General features: G+C 41.0%; 1 protein-coding gene across 1 annotated transcript in view; it reads left to right on the top strand.

The window, feature by feature from the left end:
* Window positions 1–1,044: 1,044 nt before the first annotated feature.
* Window positions 1,045–21,934, top strand: part of lsamp (limbic system associated membrane protein) — a 702,186-nt gene continuing 681,296 nt past the window's right edge. The window contains exon 1 of the mRNA XM_059331470.1: window positions 1,045–1,268. Within this exon, the coding sequence (XP_059187453.1) occupies window positions 1,205–1,268 (64 nt within the window). The 5' untranslated portion in view covers window positions 1,045–1,204. The remainder of the gene's footprint in view (window positions 1,269–21,934) is intronic.

Genomic DNA, 21,934 nt, shown 5'->3' with positions numbered 1-21,934 from the left:
CACTGAAGACTGACATGTCTGCATATATAGAAATCATTTGCATTTATTCCAGCTGACTGGTGACTTTTGCAGTGTGACTTCATCATGAAAGCAGACTAGACTTTTCTCTGATAATCAACATTTCACTGACTGTGACAACAAACTATATTTTTCATCTCATTGTTTTGATGGGATTCAATCTAACCTTTGCTTTGTTTCTCTTGCTGCTGCTGGCATGTTTTAATGAAAACAGTATTTTTCTCCTCTGAGCCTGAAACACAAATGAGCAGTGTGACAGAAACAGGTGGGGAATGTAAATAAAGCCTCCAAACACAGTCCACCTGTGTCATGAGGTCTCGTGGGTGGAAGCAGAAAGCAGATGGAAACTAAAAGGAAACAAAGCTGAGAACACAAATTAACAAAATACAAATATAATAGAAAATGTGTCAGTAAACACACCGCCATGTCATTTTAACCACACAACGTCAGTGTGAGTGAATATTACAGGTTTAATGTCTAATTAAACAAATACATTAAATAAATAAATTTGTGAGTAATACATACAGATATTTGAAAATTTAACAGTAACAATACATAATAACATAGTGACAAATTCTTAACTGGGGAAAGTTGATGGTTGAAAACATGATGGTTGTGGTTCTGAATGAATTGTGTTGGATTTGTTCAGATGAGTCCTGCTGTCAGTGCTGAACCACACACACACACACACACACACACACACACACACACACACACACACACACAGAATCAGAATGAATATCTATTCTAATTAATATTCTATATAATTCTGTGTGTCATACACACTGTGCCCTTGATGTCTCACAGATTCTAGAATCCTCCAGTCTTTCATATCCAGACCTGAAGACCCAGTCAGCTGTCTGTCACCAACACACACATACTCTCTCTCTCTCTCTCTCTCTCTCTCTCTCTCTCTCTCTCTCTCTTCTGTGTGTGTGTGTGTGTGTGTGTGTGTGTGTGTGTGTGTGTGTGTGTGTGTGTGTGTGTGTCGGTAGGGGGCGCTGGTGTCCGTGTTTCAGCAGCACACACACTTGGCAGTGACAGAGTCTCCAGCTCTTGTGTTCACACTGGGATTTGTTCCTCCGCTCGGCTTCATTCGCAGCGCTTTCTCTTCTGGAAATTAGCCGCTGGAGACGGAGCTTCGTCGGGAAGAGCGCGGAGCTTTTGCACCTGATTAAAGGACACCATGCTTTACTTCTGGATACACACCGTGTGGATCCCCGGCGTCGCTTTCCTCTTTGGATTTCAAGGCAAGGGATCGTTTCATTCTTTTCATTTCATGTCCTGACGTTTTCCACTAGGAAACACCGGAGTTGAGAGGGAAATAACAGCTACCGTGGATGTTTATTGTGCGTCTGTCCGTCTGCTGCTGACTCGAGTTCTGAAGGTATGTGAAGTGACTTCCCTTCCTGAAAACAGCTGACATGACAGAGAGAGCTGCTCGTGTTCCAGTAGAGCTCTGTTTGCTCTGAATAAAGTTAGTGTTCATGTACAGTCGCAGTGTGTGACACAGCCTCAGAGGCTGATGGTCCAGCTGACAGCTTCAGTAGAGAGTCTCCTCTCAGCACAGTAGTAGAGGAGAGCACAGACATGACTGGCAGCTCCACTGTTCACTCACTTCAACAGCAAATGTGTGTGTGTGCTTCAGTGGCACATGCTAGCTGGTGTAAACTGTACAACAAGTGGCTTTATATGTAAATAATCTCTCTTGACTTTGACTCGTGATGTGTGTATCACAGGTTGGATCAGTTGGATTCTCTTTGGCTCTGATGCTGCAAGCAGCCTGTTAGTGAGGAGTGTGTGTGAGATGGATGAGAGACAGAGTGTGTGATACACGTGGATGAAGGGAAGAAGAAAGAAACAGAAGTAAAAGCTTTAGCGAGGAGGAGAGATGATGGCAGCAGGATGAAGAGAAGAGGAGGAGGATGGAGGAGAAGAAAGAACAAGTTACTTTTGAAATTAAATGTCAGCAGTAAGTGATGATGCTCTCCAGACTGTAAGAACAGCAGCTCCAACAGGAAGTGTGAATGTTTGGTGATGGACTGTGACAGAAGCAACACAGTGATCCATCAGCTGCTCAGTTTGACTGCATGAATCAGTTTGAAGTTTGAGGGAATCAGTTTGAAGTGAGAAAACACTTTCAGGTGTTCAGTGCTGGAGACAGAAGTGAGCTGCTCGTCAGACACAGAGTCCCTCCTTCACCTGTCTACAGTCTACAGACACAGAGTCCCTCCTTCACCTGTCTACAGTCTACAGACACAGAGTCCCTCCTTCACCTGTCTACAGTCTACAGACACAGAGTCCCTCCTTCACCTGTCTACAGTGGTACAAACACCATCATTTGGTTGAAGAAGTCACCTTGTGTTTATGTCAAAAAAGTTGCCGTATGTTTGTTTTTGCATATGAGAAAAGTCTTCTTCTCATAAATTAGTTTACCACCAGTCCTTTTCTCAACATCAAACTCTCCCTGCTGGCTGTAAATAGTTTCTTCCTCACAAACTGTCTAACTGCTGACTTCCAGTCAGTAAAAATGCATTTCCATTGTGATACGTTTTCATAGCAACAACAACTCCTGCAGCAGAAACAACTTCTCTGCTGTCCATCTGCATGTTCAGTCAAACTAAATACAATGATTACATGGTACGGTGACCTTCAAAGCTCCAGCTGCAGCTGAATATTTAGTTACATTTTGTTAAAACAATGAACTGACTGAGAATACAGTGGACTTGTTGCAGGAGTGGCTTCACTTTCATGAAGCTTTTCTTCTCTTATGTCATGAAATTAAAATTCATCATAGCCTTTTCAGTGTGTAAAATCAGACATCAACTTTTAACAACCTAAAAGAGATGCATAATATACATATTTGATATTTAATTTGTTTGATTTTTTTTTTTAAGTAGCCCTTTATAAAGCCCAGAATCACTGCCATTACTGTTGGAGATTCTTCATTTGGAATCTGTCCAACATGTCATTATTTGACTCCACAGCTCACTCTGTATTTGGAGAAATGTGTTGCATTCAGCAGAGGTGACTGTTGTCAGCGATGTTGAGTCATTAACACATTTTAATATTTATACCTTTGTAGATTGATGTGTTTAAAATGTACTTACCGTCTCCTGTGTCTTTAAAAACTTTAGCCAAGTGGAACTCTGCTGCTGTAGTTCGCTGCCTGCACATGACTGACAGTGGGATCTTTCAGACTGAGCCATTGTTTCCTCTGAGGGGACGGTGATGCCGTCTCACTGCAGAGCTTCTTTAAACTGCTCGTCTGCTCACACTTCCATTGATTTGGATGTTGACCCTGTTTGCTGCTGGCTTTTCAAAGTGCATCCAGTGATCAGAAGAGAGAGACAGACGGTAACATGACGGACACATTGAGCATTAATATACTCGGCAGGCAGTGAATGATTTACAGACTGTATGTAGGAAAAGCATATTTATGATTTCCTTTTTATTAAAGTGGATAATCAGCTCAGTTTGTTGTTCAAGAGCGAGCTCTTCTCTTCTGCTCAGCATCAGTTTGGATCACACAGGTAGATCACCTGCTCTGTATAACTTTAACAAGGCCCACTGCTAAAGTTTGAATTATAATATATTTTCACTGCTCTCTTTGCTTTCTCAGTAATTTTCTCTTAAGAACAAGGTTTTCATGAGTTTTAATGACACTTTATAACAGATACTTTTCGCTTTTTATGAAGAGATATTAAATAAACTGCCTTTCTGCTACTTTGTTGCAATTTATGCACATTTTACACGTTTGATTCTGAAAGTGAACTAGAAATAGTTTCAGCTTCTGATTATCATGTTTTGCTCTGTGACACTGATGAGTGACTGCAGGTGATATTCAGTCATGTTTGTTAGTTGTTTTGTCCTCATCTTCCTCCCCTGGCTGCAGGTTTTAACAGATTATTTCCTGTAAAAGTTGTGCTCCAGTGATTCTGAATCTTCTGCTGATTCAGTCTTGGTGAGTTGTAAATCTCTGATTCAGGGAAGAGAAGAGTTGAAGAGTGTGCTCCTCTTCCTCTGTCTCTGTTGCTGGTTTATTTAACCTGTGACTGATGAGATTAAGGCTCTTCTGCTGTTTTCTTCTCTTTTACTGTCAGAAAGTATTGGGCGTAGACCAAGATCCCAAAGCTGCATGGGACAGAATAATATGTGTCCTTTATTATGGTGAAGCAATGATCCAATGTGTTTTCATCCCTGGTGGGCCAAAAGTGTTTTGTTCCCTAACCTCAGGTTATTGTGAAGCATCCCATAATAAATGAGAGTTTAAACACCCATGGTGGATAATGAATGACATCATCAGAGGGTCTTTGTCAGTAAAAAGCTCAGAGCTGGAAGTGATAGCTTTATGTAACACTGAGCTAATAACTGACTGGATGTTTGTTTCTGTATTTAAAGAGTCAATAAAAATCAGAGGTGAGACTGTATTATAGGATTACAGGATTAAAGCTTTTTGCTTGGTTTAAGTGTTCACCCATTAAATACATCCACACATCCGCTTTCTATTAATCCTTCATTCAAACAGGTAATCCTGCTGAAGAAAACACCTCTGATACTGATTCACATTTCACTGAGTTTCTTACGATGAACATTCTGTCGTTTTTTTGGCTGATCAGAGGATTAACATGTTTACAAAAGACACCACAGGACAGAAGCCAACAGTATATTTCCAGTCTGTTGATCTGTTATTGAACATGTGGAGCCATAATAACTGGAGGTGTGTTCATTTCGTGACATCCAGCCGCCGATGAAGGAGCTGAGAGAGGAATCCACATAAAGTAATCACCAGATTGTGAAGAATGCTTTGTGAGAATTGCGGCAAATTCAGTTGTTACATTGTAGCATTTCCACGTTTTTCCTGCGAACATGCTGGATGTGATTTAGTTTGGAGTTTCCTGTTTGCTAGACAGACAGAGACTTCCTCATAGCTCAGTCTGGATCTCCAGGACCAAAGTCAGTCCAGAGTTAGAGGACCTCATCTGGATTAGACTCTGGTTTTTCAAGCAGTCTGTGAAAAACATAGTTGGCTTTCCACCATTATTAAATCAACAGAACTAGCAGAGAAACTAATGATGTGCTTTGTGGATGGAGAGGATGAAGGAAAAACAGTGTCTGGGACAGAACATGCACTCAGACTTGATGCTGTAATGTTTGCAGTGACTTTGTGTTTGTGATGTGAAGTCATTATCTGAAGTAGCCTGGCTAACACCAGACTAATCTCAAATGAGATTAGTCTGGAAACCAGCCGTTCATTTCTCTGTAGAGGAGGCGTGGTTTACGATCCTCCAGAGCCGTTTATTCGGCGCTTAGAATGTCTATCAAAAGCGTCAGTAGGTAGCTCTTAGCCAATCGTATCAGTTATACCAGATGACGTAGTAGAGCGACAGAAATTGATGTTTGTTGTGTGTGTGTCTGTGAGAGAGTGTTGCTTGCTGCTATGCTTCTCCAGTTCTCGCTTTCTGCAAGATTATTTATTTTCACGCTTTATTCCCCCTCATGTCATTCAGCCACACACATCCACTGATTTTATGGGCAATAAACAAGCTGCTGCGGGTCTCTGGGGGCTCCGCTGTCCCCCGGCTCATATCGAGATCACCGGCGTTACGGTACCGTAACGCCGGTGATCTCGCTACGAGCCGGGGGACAGCGGAGCCGCCGAGAGACCTTTCACCTTTCGCCTTTCAACTTTCGCTCTAAACTATTTAAAACACCATCTACAGCTAAAGAGAGTTTTGCGTCTGCTGCAGCCATGTTGGATCCGTAAGAAAACTACAAGCTTCCGTCTGCCGGGTAGTAGGCGTCATCGTCTTGCCGTCCCTCCCCCTTCTGTGATTGGATCCCTAAAACAGGGCTAAGAAACCTCTCTGGTTGCCAGGCCTCTTGGCAGTTCGAAATGAAATCGAGCGCGCAAGGCAGTCTGGGTATACCCAGGCTATATCTGAAGGGGAAAGCGTCACATTCCAACACATCAACAGAAAGTCTCAACAGACTGCTGAAGCTGTTCTTTCCTGCAGTCAAACATAAACTCTAACTCCCATTGGGATCTCTGCTCAGGAAATCAAAAGGAGAAAGTGATTTGATTCTAAAGAGGAAAGTAGTCGTCTGCAGAATCATCCAGACTGAACTTCTCCAGAACATCTGTCCTGTTTCACTGACATGATGTAGAAATCAATGTGTTGGGACACATGTCCACACAGAGTCCTCCAGTATTAACGTCATGAATGCAGACGGAGGAGAGGAAGGGTTGTGTGTTTCCAGTTGGATCTCAATGGGCTCTCTGACTGAAGGCAGTGGATGAAGAGAGCTTTGTTACAATCTGTGTGTGGGAGTCAAAGTGTGTGTGGAGGCATGTGTTTCATATATTTCTGTTGTTTAACTCTGAGTTTGTCTCTGTGTGTACAGGTACTCTGTGTGTGTGTCTGATCTTGTGGGACTTATATGTGAGTTAATTATTTGTTCAATGAAAAGTGTGTTGCTGTGTTGAAGGCAGCCAGCGAGCTGAAGTTGAGACCACTGAAGACAAACACAGACAGCTCTAATGATCACTGAGCAGCTGATTTAACTGCAGTGTTGGTGCTTCTCACCTTCAAACTATGAAAACTTTATTGACGACAGAAGAATGCTGCTGCTGGTAAAATAAACTCATCATATCATATCAACAGTCAGTATTTCTGTCTCTATCACTGTGTAATGCCATTTCTGGACTCAATGTGCTCTTTTATGTGCCAACAGTGAGCTCAGCTTTGTATTGTGTCAGTGGAGGTGAACTGAGCCTCCTGCAGTCTGTCAGTCCTGCTGGACTTTCACTGTGTTCATGTCCTCTGCTGCTCTCTGACACTCAGATCAGACTGAACTCTGGGAGATAAACTCCTGCAGGGTCAGATCATCTCTCTGTCAGTGTGTGTGTGTGTGTGTGTGTGTGTGTGTGTCATGCCACAGTGCCTCTTACATCAGAAGTTGCTGATCTGTTCTTGAACATAACAGAGAAGAGACTCTGTGTCTGTAATGCTCCTCAGTATATTTTACAAACTGAACGAGCTGCAGCACAAATTGGAGCAAATCAACAAAGTAACAAACTGCACACTGTATTATATCAGAGCAGCGTGGGCTCATGGGAAATGTAGTTTCTGGTCATGTGAAGTTGTATTTAAAGGTACAGTACTCACATAGATCTCCATAACAGAGTCGGAGCATCAGAAGTCAAAGCTGACAGACAGACAGGAAGTGAGCTGCAGACAGTAGATGCCAGGCTGGCACTCAGATTTGATATGTATTCCTCCATCTTTCTACAAAATAACTGATCAGGTTTTTTGTCAGAGCTGCTCTTCATCCTGCACGGTCCAGCCTGGTGTATGTTAGAGCTGCTAAAATCAGAATTGGAATCAGAATCAGATTAAGAATCAGAATCTGCTGTATTAAAACATAACATCATGTTTCCATCAGGTTCAGCCTGTGATTATGTGGTTTGTTCCAGACTGTGAAGCTCTGATCTTAAACATCCTCCCATCAGATTGAATCAGCAGCTCAGCCTCATGTGATGCTGTCTCTACCCACAGAGGGAGTGGAGGACAGTGTCTTTGTCTCAGAGTCAGCAGGGCTGCTTGTCTTTTGGAGCTCTTGGCTGGAGGGTTTAACGTCCCACATATTGTTGAACCAGAGGTGTGAAATAACAGGGGGTTAATGAGGGATGGACAGAGTTAGACAGAGACAGACACTCTGTTGTCTCGTCTCTCGTGTCCTCCAACAAATCAGCAGCAGAAATGCAACAGAGGAGCCTGAAGGCATCAACAAGCCTCAGGGAGGATTCTCTGAAAACCACCTGTAGAGCTGTGTCGTGTCCCACTGTTACAGGATGTTCTCTTCCTTTAAAATACACACAAACATTTAATCTTAGTTTAGATATAATTAATGCTGTCATTATTAATAACACTTTTCTTTCCTCCATTGTTTAATATTTGGATGTGTTCAGCATGATTATTATAGCTGCTTAGCTTCTATTGATGGTTAAAAGACTGAAGCAGTCTTTAATAATAAACACCACACTTTTTGATTAGTTCATTCATCCCATTGTTGCATTTAATGTCACTTTGGTTCTGTCATATTTGCAGTAAAGTGATGACTCAGCTTTCTGTGTGCCTGTCTTCATCCTCTCTCTACCTGTAGATGAACATTATTTAGAGGAGAGAAGTTTAATGCTGCTGATTCCTGCCAGATGAAAGTCACAGTCACTATAGGAGGCAGCTGATCACTGTGAGGAGTCACTGTTAGTGATGTCTGCACATTATAGCTGCTGCTTAGAGCTTCAGATTCACAGAGAAGCTGCTTCTTTTCATGTTATCCACTGAAAGATGAAACTCTGACAGGACAACAATATGAACGCTGTGTAAACAAGCTTTACATTTCCTGCTGTTGGTTAAAACAATGAGGAGTTGTTGAAATAAAATGCTCCATGAATCCAGCAGGGACGAGTAACACTTGGCTGCTTTTGCCTTCATGTTCTCATTTGTTGAGAAAGATTTCAGTATGTTGAGGAGAAAATGAGTTTGTCTTATTTTCATCTCATGTGGTGTTCACAACAGTTTTCACAAGGACTCCTCTGAGAGTACAAACATCTCTCAGCATCTTTGTAGCAGTAAATATGTGTTGTTTTGTTTTGCTCAGTGAATGAGGCTCATAAATGATGCTCAGTAAATTCACACAGAGACTAAACAGAGTCACAGCAGTGTGTGTTCAATGGATTGTCATAAAGATCAGCAAATGATGAAACTGTCAGCTTCCTGTGTTCTTTCTGGAGACTCCTTAAAGTTAGTTCAGCAACATGTAAAATGCTCATAGTGAAAGTGTTGTATGACAGACTAATGACATCAGGTTGGTTTTTGTGTCAAATATTCTTTGAAATATATTTTAAAGAGAAAAAAACATGAAATCTCAACGTGAAACCTTCATTTACAGTCTGCTCTCCTCTTTTTCTCTCTTTCAGGTAAGAGCGGCCACTTTGACCCTGCACTGTGTGTGTGTGTGTGTGTGTGTGTGTGTGTGTGTGTGTGTGTGTGTGTGTGTGTGTGTGTGTGTGTGTGTGTGTGTGAGATGAGGACACCACCTCCTGACCTGGACACTGGACACTTCAGAAGAGACAGTAAGACTCAGTTGAGGACAGTTTTGTGTGTTGAGTCAGATCAGAACTGACCTCCATCATTTCTATCTCCAGTCCAGAGCTGAGTGAGAGGAATGTGTCCCATGTAGCTCTATAATCTCTCACTTTGAATGTGTGTGTGCTGGACTGATAGAATACATGCTGTGTTCAGAGCTACAAGTGGACTCTTTACATTTGAGACACAGCGGCTGCCTTTCCTGAAGTGATCACACACCATGGAGACAGACACAGTCTCTCTCTCACTGTCTTCTTTTTCTGTCTCTCTGGCCGTGCGTTTCCACCATCCACCATCACATCTACGTCCTAATGCAGTCCAGCGAGAAAGAGGCTTCAGAATGAGATCATTGCTCCACTGATTGCTCTCTAATGAGACAGTGATGGGAGGCTGGTGGACAGTAATGCTACAGAGTCCCTCTTCTCCTCTTGCTGTGACTCTGTGTTTGTTCTCTTTAGTCTCACGTCAGATTGTTGTTGTGTCATGTTTCCTGATGTGCTGTTTAGTTTGTGTCTGCGGTCCGTCTCTCTGCCTTTTGCTGCTCCAAAGCTCTGACACTCAGCTTCACAGTGAGAATGAGCGAGTCTGGTCCAGTTTAGAGGCTGTTTGGTTTGACTGGAGGATCAATGGTCATATGGTCACACGTCTTCACAGTAAAACAACAAAAAGTCCCGGAACAAACTGTGACAGTATCTTATCTACATCCACCTGTATGTGTTTACAGCATGAAGCCAGTCTGTGACTCACTTGTGTCGGGTTAATCTGAAGCAATAGCAACATCTCAGACTCATTTATATTTAATGAAATGGCAGAGTGTTTAACACAGTCACATATTCTCCACAGAGCAGTTGTTTTTCACTTCTGTAACTTAATAACAAGATATTTTTGCTTCATTGATTCTTAAGCTTTGTACTTCTACTGTCAGACACGGCTGAGCTTCTAATATTCTGATTATTAGTCCCATCACATCACTTCAGTTACATTTATCTACTACATGCAGTCATCAGATCCAATATCCTCTTCCACCAGAACATTTCTTATTTAATGACAATGACACTATAACCCTTTTATTTTTGCAGCATTGCTTACATCAGACAGGGACTGACTGTTTCTGAAGAGGAGCAAAGTGACTAGGGTTGCAAAATTCCCGGAATTTTCAAAGACGGAAACTTTCCATGGGAATTTAAGGGAATTAACGGGAATTAATGGGAATTAACGGGAATGTATGGGAATAAACTGGGAATTTTCAAAATTGAAGGTTGGCTCTTCTTAGGGAACTTAAATATAGTTGAGGAAAGTATATTTAAGCATAATCTTGACTAAAACAAACAGATGCCATTCAAATACACTTGAATATCCATGCCATTCCTCAATCACATGCACAGAGCACACTGCTTACTGCATGGCTATTGAGACCACACCCCCTACTGGCACTGTGCACTAACCCTAACCCTCCCACACAAAGGTTCGCAACAGGCTCACAAATGTGAGAGTGGAAAAGCTGGTTGGCATTCGCGCAAACCTAAGGCTCTTTGAGCCTGACACAGAGCCATCCTCAACAAGGCTGGAAAGTGACACTGAAGAGGAAGACTCAGAGTTGGATGTTGAGGAAGGGGACATGTTGTTGGATGTTGATGAGGAGCAGGAAGAGTCTATTGACTGACCAAAAATGCAGAGGATTGCTTGAAGGAAGATTTGCATGTTTAATGGAACGTTTTGGAGGAAGAGTGGCATTTTTCATTTAACATTTTGAATGGGACTTTGTGGGGGGGGGGCATTTTTGAATGAGTGGGGTTAGGGGATGGGTGATATTGAACCCAACACTTCTACTCTACTTACAAATAAATCTGTTGAAATATCTGTTGAAAACATTTTGTATGGATGTTTTCTTATGACTTCTGCTTATATTTATGCTTGTATATAATATATTCCCAATTAATTCTCCTAAATTCCCATTAATTCCCATAATTCCCATTATTCCCATGGAAAGCTTCCAATATGGAATATTTCCAAAATTCCCAAGCTTAACTTACCATGGAAATTTACCGGAAATTTTCCGCCCCTTTGCAACCCTAAAAGTGACGCTCTCTCCCCGTCTCTCTAGACCACATCAGTGTCTGACATCACGTTTAATGGCTTTTAATAAAGATTTGATAGCGTTAAGTAAAGGTAAATTAATGTACAGCAATACCAAATTAGAAAAACGAATAAAGAATAAAATAGAAGTAGATATAGATAGATGAGAACACAACCCCTATCTGCAGATATTCTGTCCCTCCATGTCTGACTGTTCCTACCTACAAACTGCAGTTAATCATTATGATTTCTCCAGGCGGTAACCTCCCAGTCTGAGCAGTGAAGCAAACCCAGAAGCGCCTTCAGCCTGCATTCTGTCAAAAAATCCAACTGGGTCGCCATAAGAACTCCGGTCCTATCTATCTCAATACAAAATGGGATTACTTCTCACTTTTATTACCTCAGAAAAAAATGCCGTGGTGACATTATGATCTCAGTCACTAGCTTCAAGTCTTCTCCAATGCAAGATGATATTACCAGTGTACATTTTGGAGGATCCCAAGATGGCAGCAGCACGTCTCTACCTGTCCGTGTTGGTGTGACTGCTCTTGTTTTTTCTGAATGAATGTTACATGTTTTTCTCCTAAATTACTCGTTAACTCTTGTGAGTTGTTCAGCCACCACGTTTTTACACGGTCTTGGATTCGTATACCCGGCGGTGATCACTCAGCCTCACTCCTGCCTGGTACAGGCTCGCGATTTTCACTTACTGGGAAATAGCTGTTCCCAGTAGTGATCTCCTGAATCCATACAAGTTATTCGGACTAAATAAACAGGCCTACCTCAGCACATCGTACATTGAGTCTGCGTGCGAAGAGCGACTTATTTTGTCGACAGCGTCTGGAGGATCGATCCCATTTGAGTAGCATGTTTGCATTAGCACCTCTTCTGCTCTTATTTACTGTACTGTTCCCACAAGAGGTGTCTGAAAGAAATGGATACCAAAGACACCACAACCAGTCGCATATTTTATACCCTCGAAAAGACACAAACTGTGATTTTGAATCTTTTATATATTTTAGGACCCTTCCAAATTGGGTTGCTCAAATGTCTAACTTGACCCTTCCCTATTTTATTGACATTTTCAGTACTTATGACTGGCTGCACTCATTCCATTTACATCCTCAAAACAGACCTCGAGTTCAAAGCAACCATTCAGTACATTCAAACAATTCTGTAAAAAAGAAATGTCTTGTTTTTTCTCTTGCTTTTATTGTCTGGGAATGTTCAACCCAACCCTGGCCCTGATTTTAACCTTTTGAGTACACCCAGTGAGTTTAAAGCTAGATCTGGGCTTGGTATTATTCATGTTAATGTGAGGAGTCTTGTTCCTAAATTGGATTTAGTTAAAATCTGGGCTAATTCCACAGATACTGATATTCTTGTTTTAAGTGAGACCTGGCTGAACAAGTCTATCTCAGATAAAGACATTGCTATCAAGGGCTTTTTTGGTGTGACCGTCCGAGAAAAGGTGGTGGTGTTGCTGTCTATATAAAACAGAAATTCCATATTACTCTTCTCTCATCAGTGTCTCTTACCAGACAATTTGAATTAATTGCCTTGAAACTTACTAAAGGCCAGTGTGTCACAATTGTGGGTTGTTATAGATCTCGGTCTGCAAGCAGTGAGGCTCTATTATCATTGAGCAAACAGCTGTCAATGTTAGATTTTAATGAATTACTCCTTACTGGTGACTTAAATTGGGACTGGCCGTCTCCTATATATGGTTTTAAGTTAATTTGTGATTCTTTTAATCTTACGCAACTCATTAATAATCCAACTCGTCCAAACCTCAAATGCCCAGAGAAATCATCAATTCTTGATTTATTTTTGACAAATACTCCTCACAAATACTCTGATCTTGGTATTTTTGCTAATGATTTAAGTGACCATTGTGCCATTGCCTCAGTCAGAAGAGCTAAGCTCAAAAAATCAAGACCAAGAATTATTCTGATAAGAGATTTTAAACATTTCTATGAACAAGCTTTTATACATGATCTCTGGGACTTTGAGTGGAGTAGGATCTCACTCATGGATAAAGTGGAACTGGCCTGGAATTTATTTTATGATGCCTTCACCCAAATTATAAATAGACATGCTCATTTCCGTAAATTCAGAGTGAAAGGTCGGGATAACCCATGGTTTACCCCTCAGCTGCCCAGTCTCCTTAAGGAAAGGGATGTTGCCTGGGCTAGGGCAAGATATTCTAAATCACAGGCTGACTGGCTGTTTTTTAGACAAGTGCGTAATCGATGTACATCTCTTTTAAAAAAGGCCAAATCAGATTTTTAATTATCCAAGACAACAAGTAATCTTAATGATCCCAAAAAGTTTCGGAAAGCTATAAAATCTTCATTTGGCACAGTTAGCTCAAATGACTTGCCACCTCGTATCTTGAAAGATTCACATATTTTAATGGATAAATCAGCAATTTTGAATTGTTTTAATAAACATTTTGTTTCTTCCGGTTCACTATTTGATTCCTTACAATCATGTCCAAACCCAATTCAGCCATACAAGCAGCATGCCCATTCCTCACTTCCATCCAATAGTCCTCTTGATCAGCCATTTAATTGTATCCCTTTGGATGTGGTGGAAGTCCACAGAGCTTTAAAGCAACTGGACCCTTCCAAATCTGCAGGTCCTGATATGATAGACCCGTATTTCCTCAGGACTGCTGCAGATTTTATTGCAGTCCCTTTGACCCATATTTTTAATCTTACCCTCTCCAATAATTAGATCCCTATTATTTGGAAATCTGCCTTTGTTTTTCCTTTGCTGAAAGGCGGTGACCCCACTGTTCTTAATAATTATAGGCCAATCTCTAAATTATGTGTTTTAGTAAACATTTTAGAGAAATTGGTGAGCAACTTAAAGAGTTTTTAGACACAAACAATATTTTATCGCAAAATCAATCAGGCTTTTAAAGTGGTTAATGATTTTATCCAGGCACTGGATTGTTAAAAATATTGTGCAGCCCATTTTATTGATTTATCGAAGGCTTTTGATACAGTAGACCATAACGTTTTGGCAAACAAACTTTTTACCTCTTACCTCTACCTCAACTCAGGTTGGTATTGAATGCAGAGAAATCTTAACTTCTGATCTTTTCAAATGGTAAAGACTTGACACCCAATTTGCCCAAGATAACGACAGTACAAGGTGATGAAATTGAAAGGGTCACGGCTTACAACTATTTAGGGATCACTAGTGATCAGAAGCTGTCTTTTAAGCCCCATATTGAAAGCCTTGTGACAAAACTAAAACTAAAATTGGGATTCTTTTTTAGAAACAAGTCTTGTTTCTCCTATCTGACAAGGAAATATTTGATTTATGTAACTTTCTTGCCTCTACTGGATTACGGTGATCTGCTTTTCATGAATGCAACAACTCAGAGCCTGAAGAAGTTGGATTGTGTTTATCATTGTTCTCTGCGTTTCTTTACTGGCTTGGGAAATCGTACACATCATTGTACTCAGTATGCCACAGCTGAAATGCCATCTTTGTATGTTCGCAAGCAGTCTCATTGGTTAGTTTTTATCTATAAATGTATTCTTGGGCAGCTTCCTTCTTACCTGTGTGCATACATGTGTCGGAACCAAACTGAATATGGTCTTCGCTCACAAAATATTGTACAGATGCTGGTGCCAAGAGTGAGAACAGAGTTAGGTAAGAAAGCTTTTAGTTACGCCGCCCCTTTATCATGGAACAATCTGCAAAAAGATCTGAAATTGTCTGAGTTGATCACAATTGGTGAATTTAAATCGATTCTAAAGGATAAAGAAATGATTTCCCTTAGTCAGTGTGACTGCTCCATATATGTCTCTACTTGAGGCTCTTTCACTGATGTTGTGATGGCTATATTTGTATTTAATTGTTTATGTTAATTTTGTTTTAAATGTTGCAACTTGTCACTTTTATGCTGCCTTCTTGGCCAGGTCTCTCTTGTGGAAGAGATTTTTTAATTCTCAACGAGACTTTTTACCTGGTTAAATAAAGGAGATTATATATATATATATATATATATATATATATATATATATATATATATATATATATATATATATATATATATATATATATATATATATATTTCATGAGAATACACTCTTTTAGGAGTTTCTTTTACATAAGTGTCCTTGTGCAAGATGGCGACAGCCGAAACACTGAACTCGATACTTCAAACAGGCAGTCCACAAACCAACGGGTGACTATGTGCATTATTAATATACAGTCTATGGATTTCTCTCTCCCACTGAATCCTCGTCAAATTATCATGAATTTTACTTGCACTGACGTCTCTTGCTGTGTGCATTATGTGTCTGTCATGTCTCAGGGATGTGTGTGTGCTCTGTGCTGTTCTAGTGGAGACTTATTGTTCCCAACAGAAACTATTATAAGCTACTTGGATTCATTCAGAGAGATTCCCAGAGAGCAGAGTGCCATCAGTCAAACACAACTGTGAAACAGTCAGCTGATATAAATGCTCTCTTCTCCTCTGACACGTTTCTCAGACTGTCACTCAGTATTTATTTTCCTCACACAAGGTGGAAATTAGTTTGGTCCAAATAACTGAACACTTTCCTGAACAGTTAAAGACCGACAGAGATGACACATTAATGAGACATTATTGTAGAATGATCACATAATGAATGTGTCCTTCACTGACTGATTGTTCACTCTCACACATGAACAAAGTAAAAGGGGTCAAACACTGGAGATTATAGTGGTTTGATGTGTGATTGTCGGCAGTGACACATTCATCACAGTTTATCTAATGTGTTCTGAAAATCATCAGTGTAATATTAGAGCAAAGTCAATGGCGGTCAAAGCAGCTATTTGCTAACATGATGTATCACTGCTAACTGCAGCCATGTTGTTGTTTCACTGTCACATAATGAACAGAGCTTCACTAATCAGCTGGATGAAGGCCATGTTTGTGCTGTTCACTGTGACTGTGGATCATTAGCTGCTGTGGTCCGTGGGTAGTGGCACGTTCAAGTACAGCTCAGTAGACTGATGGAGTCTCTTCTTAGACAGGTCTTTATACGAGCTGTCAGTCCACAGCCTGACTTTCATCTGTCCGTCCTGTCAGTCCTCTCACACACACTTTGATCCATGAGGGGATTCAGCTGTCTGATACATAGTCAATGAGTGACAGTTGGGAAATATACTGTAATAATAATATTAGCCTGACACTCACCTGTTCACTTCTACAGCCTCTCTTTCCTCTTCATGTTTCAATATGCACCAAGAAAACCATCACATCCATTATACACACAGTCCAGTGAGCACACACACACACACACACACACACACACCCACACACACACCCACAGACACACACACACACACCCTCGCCCGGGCTGTCGCTATGGGAATACAGCAGTTAAATTAGCATAATAAATTGATATCACACACTTCATGCAGCCTGTACAGCCTCACTGCTCCAAAGCTGCAACCAACTCTTCATGTTTAATGTTCCTCCAGCTATCAGCATTATTAGCATGGCTGACCTCTCTGAGCACAACATGATTCACTGAGTCTGTTTTCACCTGGTGGAGCTGAGAACTGCTGATGGGGTGGCAACCCTATACACCAGGCGTAACACTGGGAGGTTCATTTGGCATTTTAATTAATTTTTTTGTTTGTTTAAAAACATCCTCCAGTTATATTGTTTAAAAAAATGGATGCATTATAATAATTATCAGCATGCTGCTGGTGTTCATTAGAGCAGATGTTTACACACAGTGGCCATAGGACCATAGAAACGAGCGCAGAGTGTATATTTCATCTTACGACAGGGTTCACGTGCAGTTTATTAAACGATCGTATCTCTCCAATCACAGTGTAAAAATGATCGGCTGTTGATAAATGTGGCGGCTCGAAACGAGCGTCATTTAAATGTCACGCCCTAATATATACCTGATTCAGAAGACTTGCCTCTAGAGTTTACGACACCGAAGGACGCAATACGGCCAAAAAGAGGATTTTTCCCCCCTAAAACCAGCTTTATTAGCAAAGTGCTCCGTTACAAATAACAAGAGCGCAATACACATTTTACAGAAATATACGGAGCCCCTAAGGGACATGGTGAAAATAAAAAAAAACGTTGGTATCTCGTGAGCAAATACCAAACAAACACATACTTTTCTCGTGAGCACGAGATAGTTTCTCGTGAGCACGAGATACTTTTCTTGTGAGCACGAGATACTTTTCTCGTGAGCACGAGATGCATATTGCATGCGCGCATAGTGTCTGTAAGAACACCCTCTGCATTTCAGCTTGTTTCTGTATTAAAATGACATTACAGGAGTTAGTTCGGCTATATTTTGACCTGGGGCTTCATTATAAGGACATTGCTGCTTTACTTGAAAAAAAACGACAGTTGTAGTCCAGATATAGTGTAGTCCAAACGCGAAGCCAATAATGTAATGTATTTGTAACCCGGCCCGTGTGGGATGAGCGTCTCCACACCTTGGGACTCTGCGTTGTGTTGTTTATGATGATGAAGGACGGAGGAGGGACCAGTCGGACACGGGTGGTCGTTATATTGCGGCTCGGACCGCGTCGTGCTTTATTTCTCACAACGGCTGGCAGCTCAACCTTAAACAGTAGCAGTAAACACTGGCGTGAGACAACAGAAAGATTAAAGGCTTGTGTTGTGTCCTTAATGGTTTCCACACTAACTGGTTGCCGTAGGCTATGATCTACGCAGTTTCTGTTACGCGTGAGCTGTCCGTGGTACTGAAACAACAATCGCCGTTAATGTGATAATTTTCTGTCTGATGCAGGTCTATGTAATGCTGTACGTTAACACTTTATCAAGCCTACTGATTGGGTACATCTGTAGTCGGCACTTTGTGCAATAAAATGATTTATTGTGCCGTGCGATAGAGCCGATACGCATGTTTTGTCTTTACTGTTGTATTGTGTACAGCCTTTATAAAGCTCTGTTGGGAGAGCTTGTGTGAAATATTATTTCTGCCTTCGCCACTGGTAGTATACCCTCTGGGTCCAAAACGGATTGCACTACATACACAAAGTTTCTAGTGACCCGCAATCCTGCTGATCTGCATCTCTCAGTCATCATCCGGTATCCATGGAGACACCCGGTGGCGAAGGCAGAAATAATATTTCGGGTGGGCCAGTACAAAAGTGGATGGGCCATCTTTTCCCAGAAAAAGGACTCGTAAAAATGTAGAACTATAAAAATGACAAATATAGACAAACTGGAAAAATAGTGACTATTTTACTTTGCCACATTATACATTACAAAGGAAATGACAGCAAAACACTGCCCATAACACAAGCTCTCCCAACAGAGCTTTATAAAGGCTGTACACAATACAACAGTAAAGACAAAACATGCGTATCGGCTCTATCGCACGGCACAATAAATACTTTCTCATGAGCACGAGAAATGTTTCTCGTGCTCACGAGATACCAAAGTTTTTTTTTTTTTTTCACCATGTCCCTTTAGGGGCTCCGTAGAAATACGCAGCAACGGAGGTTTATGAAATAAAAGTACTTATAGTAATATACTCAAACAAGTTCACTGAATATTTTACATTCAGAGCACAGACTTAAAAGTTTTCACAGCTTTTTGGTTGAAGGAGGTAAACAAAGTTTTAATTAAAAAAGAAGAGGAATTTCTCAGAGGCAGAAAGTGAAACGCTGACGTCCAACAGCTGCAATACAACAAACTTGTTTGGTAGCATAAAAAATGAAAACAAAGGAAATCAGTGATGCTGTCAGCAGAGTAGCGGACCATTAAACTACCCCCAAGGCTTTTGTAATTAATTTAATTTAATTAATTTAATTTATTAATTTAATATAAAGCCTAATAATCTATATAATATCCAAGTATTGTTGTTATTATTATGATGGAGAGATATTATTCACCTCTTTACATTTTTTACTCTTTACAAGAGTTATTTCCCAGTCAGAGGAGTGTGTGGCAGTGCTTATTGGAAATGTTTCGATCCGGTTAGAACCGCTGGTGAAGGAGACGATGACACTCCGGTGTCCTCGGCTGGTATTCTGATTAAAGAATTTCATGATCGCAGGGTGTATTTATTTTTAATCATGTTTTAATGATGAATGATGTAGTCTAGACATGTTTTGCTTTGTCACCATTAAAAAACAAAACACCACAGAGTTTTATCAGCTCCAGGCAATCCATCAATTCTCAGACTCAGACGCGTGGACTTCACGCTGACCCAAATTTGCGTACAAGAGCTGAGAGCAGACGTGAGATCTGATTGAACCCTCCGCTCACGTCCATATTGCTAAATGCAGAGGCTTGCGTAGAAATAATCTTACGCTGACTTTGCGCTCACTTTCTGACGTACGTTCGTTTGATAAATGAGGGCCAGTGGGTGGATGAAAACCCTCAGCAGGTTCAGCAGCTCCTCCACCTCCATAAAGCAAATTAAACTTTAGGTCAACAGCTGCTGAAAGTGTTGTATTGACCACAGCTGTTTGATACTTTTAAAGTCTTATTATAACTCTTGCTAATGATACCGACTTGTATTGTGTGAAATGAATTTCCTTTCTAAATGGATACATGTTAATTGTCTTAGTTAGTTACTTGTTAATTTTCTCTGGAAGGTCTCTGATCGGTATCAGAGCAAATTAAAACTCCTACTTGTTTTATTAAGGTGGAAACATAGAACATTGCTCCTTGTACTTGGTGGTCGACACTTTGATTGTATGGAGAAAAGCTGAGACATTAGATCTCATGTTGTTTGTACTTCTCTGTTTCTCAATCATAGAAAAGTCACTGATACAAATTACAGACTACGAAGTCCAAGAGAAATGATCTCATGAATCAATGTGTTTTTCTGGGATTCTCCACTCTCAGTCCAGCTCTGATCACCTTCCTGCTTCTATAAAATAAGCTTAAAATAGAATAATCTTCCAAAGTCAACAAATCATCATGCAATAATTAGGAACTGAACTCACTGCAACTCTGAAAAGAAGGATCTCCTTTATGTAAACTTGACCTTGAATATGAAGAGAGACATGTGGTGCCATCAGCAGGCGTCCCTGTTGATCCTGAGAAGACTGAAGCAGTCAGAGTTCCCCGTTCCTAACAGCCTCAAGGCTCTCCAAAGGTTTCTTGGCATGGCAGGTACCATTGTTTTGTGCTAAATTTCTTTCAAAGTGCCGAACTGCTCAATGCCTTAAAGAGGAAAGGCGTGAAGTTCAATTAGACTCCCCACCCCAACTCCAATCTTCCTTCCCTTGTCTATACCGATGCCAGTGAGACAGGATTGAGAGCTGTACTGGTGCAGAAGACAGGCCAGGGGACAGAGGGAATCTTGGCTTTTGCCAGCAGCAGTCTGAATGTGGCTGAAAAGAATGACTGTGCCACAGAGCTGGAGTGCTTGGCTGTGGTCTGGGCCCTAGAGAAATGGTGAGTCTACGTAGAAGGTTGCCTCTTCACTGTGGTAACCACTAGTAGTCAGACCACTACAATGTTCAGCTGAGAATGAAAGATGTGTTCAGTGTCTGAGTTGTGGTTGATGGTAGCCGTCAGAGTGAGGTCAGTACAGGGATCTGTGTCAGACAGAGAAGACTTTTGGTTTGCTGACAGACTGAACAGCAGCTTGACATGTTCTGTGTATATAGATAGGGAGGTTTGGGAGCTCAGTAGATGAGTGTGTGGTGTGTATAGTCAATTTGAATGTCTGTACTTTAGACAATCTGAAGTGAATGATGTGACTGATGGAACCTGGTTGGTCGGACATTTCTGTCCTGCTCATAACTGAGACCCTCCATCAATCAGAGATTAATGAGCACATTAGCTGCATTTATTTTGACAGCGGTCCCAGTAACCCACTCTGACATTTTAGTTGTCAGTAAAGCCTGAAGTGTTCTCATTGTTCACACAAGAGCTCCACCTGGTTCTAAAGACTGAAGAACAAAGAGGGAATATAATGAAAACTTAATAGACCAGGGGGCAGAAAAGTAAGAACAAATGAACAGAATGATCTGAGACAACTTGATTCTGCTTTAGTCTAAGATGACAGGAGTGATTTACAGACTGCAGTTTGTTCTGCTGCTCATTTCTGTGAAACCTTCTTGTTGTTAATGTTTGTCTGTCAGCAGTGTGATCATGTTTGTATGTATGATGCACTCTCTACTTCCCTTTGTCCTCTGTGACGTGTGCAGCGAAATAATATTGTGCTCCATCACTGAGAAATGCTGCTCAAAGAACAGACAAAGTAGTGAAGGTTGGAAGGAAGTGAAGGAAACCTGGAGAGACACAGAGGAGAAGCTGAGAGACATCAGCAGGTGGAAACATTCTGGGTATTTATCAGTCTGTCATCACTTTCTTCTGCTCCTTCACCAGGGTTGTTCACCTGTCAGGAATCAAGGAAAGCTTCAGAGCTCAGAATAGAAGTTGATCCAGTTGTATCAGTAATCAGTTTCTCACAGCTTCTTACCAGTCAGCCTTTATACAGTCTCCCTCCTCTCCACTGGCTCAATGCTTTGGCTCAAATATGAAATCCAGGCTGCAGCCGACACTGAAATAGTGGTGTGATGGACTTACACATCAAGTACACATTCCTTGTTTTTACATGATCCACAACAAGCTCATGAATACTTGATGTTGCACGTTTGTGCAAATGACATTGATGTAAAGAGGAAACTGATCATTATTACCTGTTACAGCCAGT

Source organism: Centropristis striata, chromosome 4 (assembly GCF_030273125.1).
Source record: "Centropristis striata isolate RG_2023a ecotype Rhode Island chromosome 4, C.striata_1.0, whole genome shotgun sequence".
Classification (NCBI taxonomy): Eukaryota; Metazoa; Chordata; class Actinopteri; order Perciformes; family Serranidae; genus Centropristis; species Centropristis striata.
This window is presented reverse-complemented; position numbering and strand designations above follow the sequence as displayed.